This window comes from Sebastes umbrosus, chromosome 23 (assembly GCF_015220745.1).
Source record: "Sebastes umbrosus isolate fSebUmb1 chromosome 23, fSebUmb1.pri, whole genome shotgun sequence".
Taxonomy (NCBI): Eukaryota; Metazoa; Chordata; class Actinopteri; order Perciformes; family Sebastidae; genus Sebastes; species Sebastes umbrosus.
This window is the reverse complement of record NC_051291.1, coordinates 1,789,310-1,801,642: the sequence shown is the minus strand read 5'-3', so window position 1 is coordinate 1,801,642 and position 12,333 is coordinate 1,789,310. Positions and strand designations below refer to the sequence as shown.

Genomic DNA, 12,333 nt, shown 5'->3' with positions numbered 1-12,333 from the left:
CTCCGTCTGCTTCCTCTCCTCACACAACTCCAAATAAACGCATGCAGCTTCCATCGGTCCACTCCACCATGTTTGTCTCTCTCTGTTTATTTTTCTCTTTCTCCCCCCCCCCCCACGCTCACAACTTCCCCCCCATCCCATGCTCCCACAATCCTTTGCTCTCTTTGCCTTCCTCTCTCTCTCTAAACACATAGCATACTGTATATAGATATTATATGTGAGCTATGTCATCATTTCAAATAACAAATGTACTTTATGTCCCCCCCCCGTTTAGCATTCATAAGCAATATATGAAGATGTAATAAATAGGTTATTATAACACACTATAATATGGTTGTAAGCAGTATTTGTCAATAACTGTGAAACACAGTTGTAATAATATAAAATATGTCCTCATAGGAGACATGATTCCAGGCAAATATTGAATATCAATAAACACTTTTAATTGTCTGTATATCTGCTTACATTATAGTTTGTTATAAACCATTTATTAAATGTTTATAAACTGCTCACGAATGCTATATAGACTTTGCTTTAAGGCCTTTACATAGCGGGGGGGAGGGGGTGTTTGTTTCATGCCATTAATTTGCACGTCAAACTGTTGTTTGAGTACATAAACGCAACGTGAATATTACACGGGGGAAAAGCGAAGTTATTTTTTTCCGGAATGAAGTTGATCCACAATATCAGGATTCTTTCTCCGTTGTTTTCTGATCAAAACGGTTTATTTTTCTTGCCCCACAGTCCACTTTTAAGAATCGCCACAGTCATTGTGTTCCACGAGTTCACAGAGACTCCTGCGACCCAAACATTCCCTTGGAGCGCCAGGCATGGCGTCCAGCATGAGATGGTGTTTAAAAATTCCCAACTTACTGCCAACTCCAACTTTGCCAGGAATTTTTTGGTGTTGAGCTCCGAGAAGAATTTACAAGCGTATTGTTTTTCACTCTGTTTTGGGCGGCTGGGATACGTTGTCCAAAAGGCACAATTAATAAATCAGACATGGAGAGACAGACCTGGTCAACTCATGAGACATCAATTTGATATCTAATACTGCAACTAATCAACCTCTGCACTGCAGCTGCAAATCACTCGCAGGAGTTTGCTTTAAATGAGACGTACTCTTAGACCTACACTACAATTATCGATGGCACAAACTCAGCACACATATCTATCCTGTTTCAAGGAGCGGCAGGTAACTCAAACCTTTCATTGACAAGCCAGATCCTCCGTTTTAGAGATCCAGAGCTTCTCCATTCTACATGCATGTCACCGTCGGGCCCGTGTTGGGCCATACCTGACTCATGTGGTCATAGCACCTCCCACATCATGACAGATCAGGACACATTTGACTTGCGATAGCTCCAGATTGGGAGCTCTGCGGGGCCAAAAGTCTTCCAGGTTTATCGCCTGGATGTGCTTCAGACGAGAGGTGTGAAGCAGCACAACAGAGTGGAAACACAACATAATGGAACAAACAATTGTTGCTAGGCTTTATTAGCCTCCAGGCGAGTGTCAGCGAGAAAAAGAAATGAGCCGCGAGCTGACACTTACCATACACAACGCAACAATCTAACACACCAAACATCTGTGTGATCATTTGTATCTACCGGACTATAATTTTAGAAGCTGGTTGTAGCCCAGAAATCCCTTCGCCACGTCAAGGTGAGATTAACAGCGAATGATCTCTGGGGATCAATAAAGGCTTTTCTTATCTTATATTTCCTGTTAAACGTCTTCAGCAGACCGGCTGTCACGTGCCAGGATTATGCACCTCATTTACATACAACTATTTAATTTAGCTCTCCACAGGTTGTTGGTAGATGAGCACGATGAGGTCAAACCACACAGGGAAAAGATGGGACAAGAATGTGGTGGCGAGTTTCAGCTACAGGAGGAGGCCTGCAGCACACATCAGCGTACACAGAGCTGAGTGAAGGAAAGATTAGACAGCACCTCTGCCCTCTATTAGTTGCTCAGTGACCACGCTGCCACTGACTCGGATTCAGGCAAGAAAAAACACTTAGTTAGGTTAAGAAAATACATCATGGTTGGGCTTCAAATAAGTACAGAAACTAAGTAAAATACTATACAGACACAACGTGACACAACTATGGAAAACACGTCACAAACGTCACTAAAGAACATGTGACAAGCATCATAACTTACTCCTGGTTAAAAGTCTGGTGTTTGTAGGGCCCATCAACCATTAGTGGTCTTTCTTGGTGTTTTTATTCTACGTCACTAACTCTAACCGTAGCATTTATACACAGATGTGTTTACATTGCAGTCAGTACAGGATACGTTAATCAATCAATTATCTCAATTATTTGATCACGATTAGTCGCATGATTGTCCATAGTTAATCGTGATTAATTGCATGTTTTTTAACTGTTCAAAATGTACCTTAAAGGGAGATTTGTCAAGTATTTAATACTCTAATCAACATGAGAGTGGACAAATATGCTGCTTTATGAAAAAATATGTATCTATTAATATTTGGAAATCAATTAGCAACACAAAACAATGACAGATATTGTCCAGAAATCCTCACAGGTACTGCATTTAGCATAAAACAATATGCTCTAATCATAACATGGCAAACTGCAGCCCAACAGGCAACAACAGCTGTCAGTGTGTCAGTGTGCTGACTTGACTATGACTTGCCCCCAAACTGCATGTGATTATCATAAAGTGGGCATGTCTGTAAAGGGGAGACTCGTAGGTACCCATAGAACCCATTTACATTCACCTATCTGGAGGTCAGAGGTCAAGGGACCCCTGCAAAAATGGCCATGACAGCTTTTCCTCGCCAAAATGTAGTGTAAGTTTGGAGCGTTATTTAACCTCCTTCATGACAAGCTAGTATGACATGGTTGGTACCGATGGATTCATTAGATTTTCTAGTTTCATATGATGTCAGTATCTTCACTCTAGCTTTAAAACTGAGCCCGCTACAACCTAAACATTGCAAGTTGCGCTGATGCATCAAAGAAATTAGCGGCGTTAAAATGAATTTGCATTAATGTGTTATTATTGCGTTAACTTTGACAGCTCTAATAACTACATATAAATAAGTCAAACCAAGATCAAAACTTAATGTCTGTGACGCTCCCTATGTTGTCTGATTGATCCACAGTCTGGTTTAAGATGAAATAAAGAGAAGTGAATGAAAAGAGACAAGATGAAGGAGGGAGAGAAGCGGGGGATTACGATGGAAAAAAACCATGTGGAAGGAGATTCCTGTGGGACGCCGGGATGCTGCTGCTATTCCTGCTGCAGGAGAAGGACAGGAGACAAGTGTCTGATTGAGGATCTGTGGACGGGGTGGGGGGGTGGAGGGGGCTGTGTGGTGGTGGTTTACAGGCTCAGAACAGCCTGCCAGAGCACGGCAACGGCAATATACCACAAGCATCTTCACTGCTTGTTTACCGTGAACATCCCTCTGACAGGAGCGGGAATTACACATGTTGACACAGTCGCTGCTCTCATCGAGAAAATATAGAGAGGTTTTTTGAAGAATATGGAATTTAGAGACCTTTTATTTCTGTGAAAAATTGGATTTGGTAATTCAATTAGCATTTTTAATTTGTGGTGTCATTCTGTGATGTCTACTCCACCGTACAAAGTGAGAACCAAACCTTTGGAAATAGTTTTAAAGGAGAGAAGAGAGAGAGGAAGATATATTCACATGCTGGTTTATGGGGTTTTCCAGTGAGCAAACACACTTCTATTTCTGCATCTCTTTCACCTCTTTCTCTGAATGTCTCCACAGAGAATCCTCTAAGTCACATCCTGACACTGGCTCCCTAACACGCCTTCACGCTGCGAGGAGCAGCCGGGGGGGAAGAGAGGCCGAGGATAAAGGAGAGGTCACTCTGTAGCAGCCTCTTCCTGTATTTGATCTCACCCTCGCCGCATTCCTCCATCCTTTTTTGTGCCATCGCAAAGACGACCGTCCTCTCGTCCGTCTTTGAACTCCGCGGCCACACTGTCCCCATTCACGGCCGCATGCATGTGAGCATTGTGCTTGGTGTGTGTGAGCGTAGAGGGAAGGAGGAGGAGGAGGCCACCCTTCCTCACCTCATGATCGCCGCTCCTTCAGCACCCCTCGCCGCCGCAGATTGAGCCCATAAATTAAACGTGACAGGCGTAACGGGTCGGGGATGCCAGGGTAGTGGGGTCAAACGATTTTTAAGGAACCCAATGTGCCACTGGTGGGCGTGGGGGGGCGACTGACCGAGCCAGAGGCGTGATGTCAGTGCCCTCTAATCCCACGTCTCCTTGTGCTCCAGAAAGCCTGTCACGGGGTCACGCACAAGGGAGATTACTTTTTAGGAGGCGCAAAGAGCAGGGATGTAAAACGAGGGGCGATTCTTTTCAAGACTGAAGTAGCTTCATGTTCAAAAGGATCAACATGTAAGGGATCAAACCGTTTTACAGTCCTCTGGATAGCAAATGTGTCTGTCTCACTACAGACTGAGGAAAAACATGAATGTAGTGTGTGGGATGTGAACCTATGGCAGCGTATTAAAAAATAAATAAATAAAAAGTACAGAGCCAGAGGAGGGGGGTAAAATTCAGAGAAAAAAACAGAATTTCCAAGATAAAACTTGGGTATTCTTTGAGATTAAAGTGGTGAATTTACAAGAAAAAAAAATCACAAATTTACGAGGAAAATATAGTAATAATAGTTGTATTTTTTGTCAAGGAATCATATCACTTCACTTTGCAAGGTTGGATCAACCCAGACGGCAACCTCCGGGTCTGAGAAGTGAAGCCAATGCAGAAGTGCCTTAAACCTGCATTCTTTTTAACAGCCAGCAGAGGGCGACTCCTCTGGCTGCAAAAAGAAGCCCGACTGCATAGACGTCTACGAGAAAATCTTCTCAAAACTCAGAAATTCTCTGAGATTAAAGTCACAAATTTACCAGAAAAAAATAAATTAGCATCTGTAGCTCTGCTGGTAGCTTCGTGCTCCCCGTAGTCACACACATACGGTTTGTCAGTGCGACGTAACCTCAGCGAGTGTCCGACAGACCGTGTGTGTGTTGTCGGTGGCGTTATAGCTGTGAACGTAAGTGTAGCAGACAGTGTGTGTACACTTTATTCGTGGGTGAATAAATGCTACGAGGCCACAACTCCTCCGCTCAAGCGAGCTATAGACGGGAGCCAACTTCCTTTATCTGTAACGCCGGCTCAGACTCTCTTAAGGTGGACCAGCTTTTCTCCTTAAAGTGACGAGTTTTCTCAGCTTTTTAATTAATTATTAACATTTCTTTTAACCTTTTTAACCGATAGCGTTAATCATTTAAAATGCTTAATGTCGGTTAACGGTTAAATAGTTAATTATTAACGTCCCTAGAAGTGGCTTAACTTTAGTACGGAAGTTACATGACAAATGAATCAACGTTGACTTCCGGTTTCACACAGGACACAGACACCAGTCTCCTAGGCGAAAGACTTTTTTGACCCACCCATCCACCCTGACCTCCTCCCTACGTGGCGTAAGTACGAAAAAAAATTGAAATCTGTGTCTATGTACACGAATCAATACAAATTTCGTGACTATTACACAAAGTGCTGTGCGACTGGGCTGCTTGCTAACATCCATGCCTGTAGGATCATATTTACCTCAATAACATCAACAAAATCAACACATTAAGACTAAACGTCTGCATTGAACTGTCTGTGACACATCCAGTCAGAAGCAGAGGGAGTTTGCACATCTGTCAAATTCCTGCCAATGACTTCGCATGAATTCCCTCCATCTATAATAAATAAATGCTTGTTCATATTCTCAAGTCATTCTAGCAAAGTGATCCGGTTACCCCCAACAAACCCAAAACATTTTATCCGATCTAATCCCTGTGTTTAGTTAAAGATTGAGCAAGGAGCATCGAGTAGCTTTATGTAACCCTGAGTTGAAGCTCTGCATGTTTCTCAGCTCTCACAGTACGGTACTCAGTGTTCCGGCCTCACCATCGGAGCGGTGGATGCAGGTATGCTGGTTGTCGCTGAGGAAGAAGCCGTCCGTGCACTGACACTCGTAGCTCCCCATGGTGTTGACACACACTTGCTGGCATCCGCCGTTGTTGTCCATGCACTCGTCCACATCTGTGAGGATGGAGAGACACGGAGGGAGAGAGAGAGAGAGAGAGAGAGAGATAAAGTCATGGTGGAATAGCAGCCAATTAGGCTTCATAAACAAACACGTGTCAATGAAAGTTTATGTGCCGGGAAATGTCCGATGAGAGGGATGACACCGGAGTCAGGAATGTGAGAGGGCCACGCGTGCACGCACACACACACACACACACACACACACACACACACACACACACACACACACACACACACACACACACAGAGAGAGGGCAGACAGGGTGTCCTAACAGCGTCTGATCCCGGCGCCGTAGGTGGCTGAAAATCAAAGTCCTGGCACCGTGCGGTAACAGCGATCTGCCACCGTGAGCATCTACAGAGTGTGTGAGTGAGTGCACGTACTGGTGTGTTTATAGGGCCCCACTGTGCCGCTGAAAGGCCTGTAAATTTCCAATGGGCCATTTTGATGAGGCTGAAGTGAACTGCAAACATGTAACACCCTCAACTGACTTTAACAGGGATCAGACAGCGCTGCCCATGTGTGTGTGTGTGTGTGTGTGTGTGTGTGTGTGTGTGTGTGTGTGTGTGTGTGTGTGTGTGTGTGTGTGTGAGTGTGGATGGCTTTCCATTGTGTTTAGTCTGAGGTTCTGAGGTTGACCTAGCAGACACTGCAGACAGGTTACACATACATAGATACACTGTGGAGAAGGACGAAAGAAAAGACAAGTAAGACCGAGGCTGCTTGTTCTACCTGAGCCTACACACACTTTTATCTAACGGCTACCATCGGGCGGTTTAGGGCATCTACTGCTCACGTCACGGCTAGAAACAGGCATACAAACTTCAATACACACCGAGCCTGACGCGGGCCAACAAACCACACTCTTCGGCTGTCACAACAACTCTGCCTTACCAAATTCCCTTTTTCAAAATCCCGGACGAGCCCCCAACTGTTACGACCCACTTAAGGCTAGGGGAGAGGGGAGTAACTATCATACCCAAGTTGAAGTTCCTAAATTAAATAGTTTCCGAGTTCTGCTCCAGAAACGAAAGTTTCGGACAGACGGAAGGACGGACACGCTGAGCGCTATATACCCCCGACTACGTTGTGTCGCGGGGGTATAATTATGCATGTAAAGAGACAGTTGATGACAGCAGAGTGAGGACAATAACTGTTATCGAACTGACTGTAATGAAGCCGAAGGAAATGGGAGTGAGAAGGGTGGTAACAAAAATCCTTGACCCTTAACTTGTGATCTCACTTGTGGTGACATGTAAATATCACGGCGAGCATTTGAAGTCGCTTTTGCGTTCGAGTGTGGACGGAGAGAGGAAAATATCTGTTTTTAAAAACATCTGTATACATGTAGACAGAGCCTAAGTCCACCAGCATGAAGCAGATGAAACTCTGTGAGCAGTTTACTTTAATTCAGCCCGTCCTGGATGGAGGCGCACCAACAGCTCCAGTTCCAAAATTCCAGTTTTCCCAGAGCGTTTTTGATTTGATTTAAGGGTTATGGTCATGGTGTGATTTATGCTCATGCCCCACCTAACCCATATCCAAGATTCCAACCTTATACCAAAAAGTCTGGGATTTACCAAATTACAAATCAATACACTTCCCCCCCGCTTTGCAGAAATGTCTGAGATCAGATCCTGGTAACTGCAGAGCTTGCCCACAAATCCATTCAAAGTGCTCCCATCATCTCAGCTGTCATGCCATCATTTTCACTGAATGGACCCTGAACGAGAGCGCAATCAAAACTTAAAAGCTGACTTCAATCTGTCTTGGACTCAAACACCCGTAAACCTCCAGTTCCTGTGTAAATATACTGCTGTATGAGTGTCCTCGCTGAACTCTGGGCTTTGTTTTCATTTCACTTCCTTACACTGTTTTAAGCAAATCTCATGGTTTAACAGATGTCATTAATATGACTGATGCATTTAATTTTCAGGCTGGATTGGAGAGAGAGAGTGAAAGAGAGAGAAAGAGAGAGAGAGAGAGAGAGAGAGAGAAGAAATGTAGACATCTCCAAGTCCAATTGATCTCTGCCAAACTTTCTGCATAAACACAGGCCATGGGGCCATTTTGCAAGTTTCGCCCGGAGCCCCTCTGTTTTGTTTGATTGTGCTTGTGTAAACTTGCGTAAAATTTTGTTTAGACACAACGTGGATGTGCTTGACACATCAGAGAGGAGGAGGAGGGGTGGTGTGAGGATGGAGGGAGGTGAAGAGAAGTAGGGAAGGGAGAGAGAAGAGGGGTGACGAGTGAGGAGGGGAAGCTAAAGTTAAGAAAGTCATTTCAAAATGACCTCTAGAAAACTGATTTCATTAGACAGTCAGAGCAACGAAAGTCTGCTAAAGGCGGGCGGGAATGGAGGAAGGACACAGAATTTTATTTTGAAAAGAGACTGTATGCATGTAACGAGCGGATACAACGTTTCCTGCAAACACAGAAGTTTATTTTGAAAAGACACTCTGCATGTAATGAGCAGAAACTGCACGTTTCCTGTGAACATGGACGTTTATTTTGAAAAGACACTATGCATGTAATGAGCGGAAACTGACACGCCGTTCCTGACACATCCAATACTGACACTAGAGGGGTACCTAGAGCGTAGTATCGCAATATTTTGCGTGGCAATATTTTATCGATATACGGACGTCAAGTGTCAACCTTTTATCATAGAAACTATTAATCTCTTAACAATCTGGGCCCGGCCACTAATCTAGTCTTTCAGAGGTTGTAGCGGGCTCAGTCTTAATGCTAGAGTGAAGATACTGGTATCATATGAAACTAGAAAAAACTAAAGAATTGATTGGTATCAACCATGTCATCTTAGCTTGTTGGGAAGGATGCTAACCTCCAGATATGTGAATGAAAACTCTGAGATGAATAAAATTAAAACTGTATTTTAAAAGATAAAACAGATGTTGACAAACTGCATAATTTGCAGTTGAAAAAAGGTTGTTTCAGTGTTCATGTGGGCACCTGACATTTTTTAAAGACGGCCTTGCGAAATCGTGAAACTACTAACAAACTTTTTGGTCCCTAATTTCAAAACAAGTCAAGAGTGTTTCATTAATGTGGAGAGGATGTGAGCTTTTCAAACTTTGCCTCAGTTTATCAGCCCCTTCCCCTCCCACCTCCTGTCTGTTACATGTTGCGACACACCGCGGCCGCTGACTCCCCGCTGTGCAGCCACCTCTCAGATCTCGCCGTGGAATGAAAAGGACGCGTCGGAAAAGGAAAAATAAACAGACGCAAAGCGCACCAGACATTCACAGAGGGCACCGAACGATCGACACACACATTGAGCCCAGCTGTGTCCACGCCGAAACCAAATAAATAAAGTCAAAATCAAAAGGAAGAGGAAAGGAACCGCTCTTTAATCAGAGCACAATTACGCAATCTTAAATCAATTAGTGCCCTAACTTGTTGACACAGTGCATCTGGGACACGATGGGAGCGACTTCCTGCCCGCTCACGCAAACTGATTTCTTTTTCTTTTTTTTCAACACTCTTGCAATTTTCTAAAGAGTAGTTTGTCATCCGAGTCTCGTTCAGAACACCACAAGGTTCTGAGGTTTCTCAATATCATGCTTTGGGTCCATTAAAAGCCACAAAGTCTTTATTGTTTTTCACAGACGGGGCACAGAGCGTGCGAGAAAAATAAGAAATAAATTGAGTGTGAACTTTGAGGGAGAAACAAACAAGTTGGACAAAAAATGTTGTTTTCAGACGGAGCTGTTTGTCGCTTTTAGGAGCGTCAATCCGAAGGGTTAACCCGAAGCTAATTTCCTCTCCGACTGCACTGAGCTTCAAATGTTCAGCTCTGCTGCCACTTGAACCCCAAAGCTTACTGCAAACAAATGTCTTCTGAGGACAAACTTGACATTATATTCCCAGCAATGATTAATGAGTCACGAAGCTACCACCAGTAGACATATGATTTTAATTTACGGCATCTTTGAACTCGTCGCAGCTGATTCAAGCCACAGGGCTGACGTGCGGTGTTATGACAGCTCGTCATACGAGAGACGAGACGCTTTCTGTCTCCGGGTGTACACAGGCTGCCAGTATTAATTGTGTGTCTGCGTGTAATAAATGGGATGAGAGAGGGGGAGCGTGTGCGATCGTGTGCCCCTCATTCATACGGTAAATCTCCTGCTGAATGAGACACTTGAGGAGTGAGACATTATAACAAACACTGAGGTCCTTGTTGACGGGCGGCGTGAAGACGAAGGTTGGAGCAGAGCTTAACCTGCGGTTTGACAATAGGCCGACATGTCAGTCTCTCAAAGACCTGTTTATATGGTTACCACGCATCACGGGGCGCTCTTTACCTCCACGGTTAGTGATGACAGTAAACATAAAGCATCAGAGGGGCCGGTGGCGATACGGTATCCATGAGTCAACACACAGGAACGCATTACCTAATCTGTAGCGCCGTATATCTTCTCAAAGTAGGCTAAATATAGATCCTACATGACACGCATCACCTGAAATACAACCCTAATCCTCTGGCCTTCCTCTGCCAGCAGTCTTTTTTTTTAATGGGGTTTGAAATTGAAGTATTTTGTTTAAAAATTAGACATCCCACATTTGCAAAAACAGACATACTGCTGGCATCAGGGTAAACCACATAATACAGGCCACATAATTAAAACTATGAGTCATCTCTTTGCTTACAAACAGGCCAGTTTTGTCTCTTTTTGAAATATTGACTACTTCAGGAAGCAACTTTTTCATAAAAGTCGACTCCTTCTGCGTTCTATTCCGGTGGGGGGGGGTTTCAAATGGAAACGCCCAATCAGCCATTTGCAAAAAAAGCTAATCAATAAGGTTATGAATAATGTGAATGCTAGTGGACAGGAGCAGCGAAAAAAAAAAATCGTACGTTATATAACACTGTACATCATATTTAGGAATATTTTCACCGCTTTACGTCGCCGTCAGACGGCCCTTACCAACGGGGAACTGAAGCCGTTATATGTATATATTTGTACTGCTCTGAAAGAAAGGCTCAGGTGCTCTCAGTTCTTGCATCAGTGTTCTTGGAGGCGTAGGCGAGGTCAAGCAAGCAGACCCATCTGAAGTGTGTGTGTGACAGATTTAGTAGAAAAAGCTGCTCGGCCTGTCAGAGTTTTCAGACGCAGCTCAGACCCATCGCTCTGTCCACACTGAGATCCAACATCCAACAACTATCCATCAGGTTTTCTCCTCCGAGCTCTGCCTGATGCAACCTACATTATACCGAGAAGAGACAAATACCATACAGGGCCCATTTTAACGGTATGTTCTTTACACCGTCCTCATAAACACACGGACCGGTCAGCCTGGACTGAACCTCTGCTGCTGTTACCTGATGATGGTTGAGTCTAGTAAAAACATCCAGCGATCCGTCTGACAAATAGATTTAAAATGTGATGGGAGAGAAGGAGAGAAAGGGAAAAGGACACCAGACAGCTATTAAGATAATTAGATGAAAGTTAGTCTGAGGTCAGCAGACAGACAGGAGGAGGAGGATAACAGAGCAGAAGAGAGGAAGAAAAGACAAATACTCAGAGAGAGGTGGATGGAAAAACAGGTGGAGCATGACGGGGAAAGCAAAGAGAGAGACAAAGAGATAAGGACAGGGAGACAATGTGAGACAAAGGGAGAAAGACAGAAAGGAGAAGAAGGATACAGTAATAGAGAGAGAGAGAGAGAGGGGTCAGACTCCTCCATCAGTCCTTTCTAACGCAGACGCTCCAAAATAAATCATCAAATAGAGCAGAACCTCATCACCTCTCAGAGGAGAGGAGAGAGGAGGAGAGGATGAGAGGAGGAGAGGAGGAGAGGAGAGGAAAACAAGAGAGGAGAGGAGGAGAGGAAATAAGAGAAGAGAAGAGAGGAAACGAGAGAAGAGAGGAGAAGAAAACAGAGAGGAGAGGAGAAGAGAGGATGAGAGGAAATAAGAGAAGAGAGGAGAGAAGAGGAAAGACGAGCGGAGAAGAGAGGAGAGGAGAGGAGGAGAGGAAATAAGAGAAGAGAGGGGAGAAGAGGAAAGAAGAGCGGAGAAGACAGGAGAGGAGAGGAGGAGAGGAAATAAGAGGAGAGAGGAGAGGAAAGGAAAAGAAACAAGAAAGGAGAGGAAGTGAATGAAAGAAGAAAAGAAGGATGCAAATAAAAAAGGAAATACTGGAAACAGAATGAAGGAAAGAAGGACATAAGGCAGGATGGAA

General features: G+C 44.1%; 1 protein-coding gene across 8 annotated transcripts in view; it reads right to left on the bottom strand.

The window, feature by feature from the left end:
• The window catches only part of scube1 (signal peptide, CUB domain, EGF-like 1), a 106,168-nt gene that overhangs the window by 64,078 nt on the left and 29,757 nt on the right, over positions 1-12,333 (bottom strand). For all 8 annotated transcript variants that reach the window (XR_005205447.1, XR_005205445.1, XR_005205446.1 and 5 more), the window contains exon 4: positions 5,983-6,117. Coding sequence is in view for 4 of the 8 variants with exons in the window: in XM_037760067.1 (XP_037615995.1) it covers positions 5,983-6,117 (135 nt within the window). In the remaining 4 variants the exon portion in view is untranslated. The remainder of the gene's footprint in view (positions 1-5,982; positions 6,118-12,333) is intronic.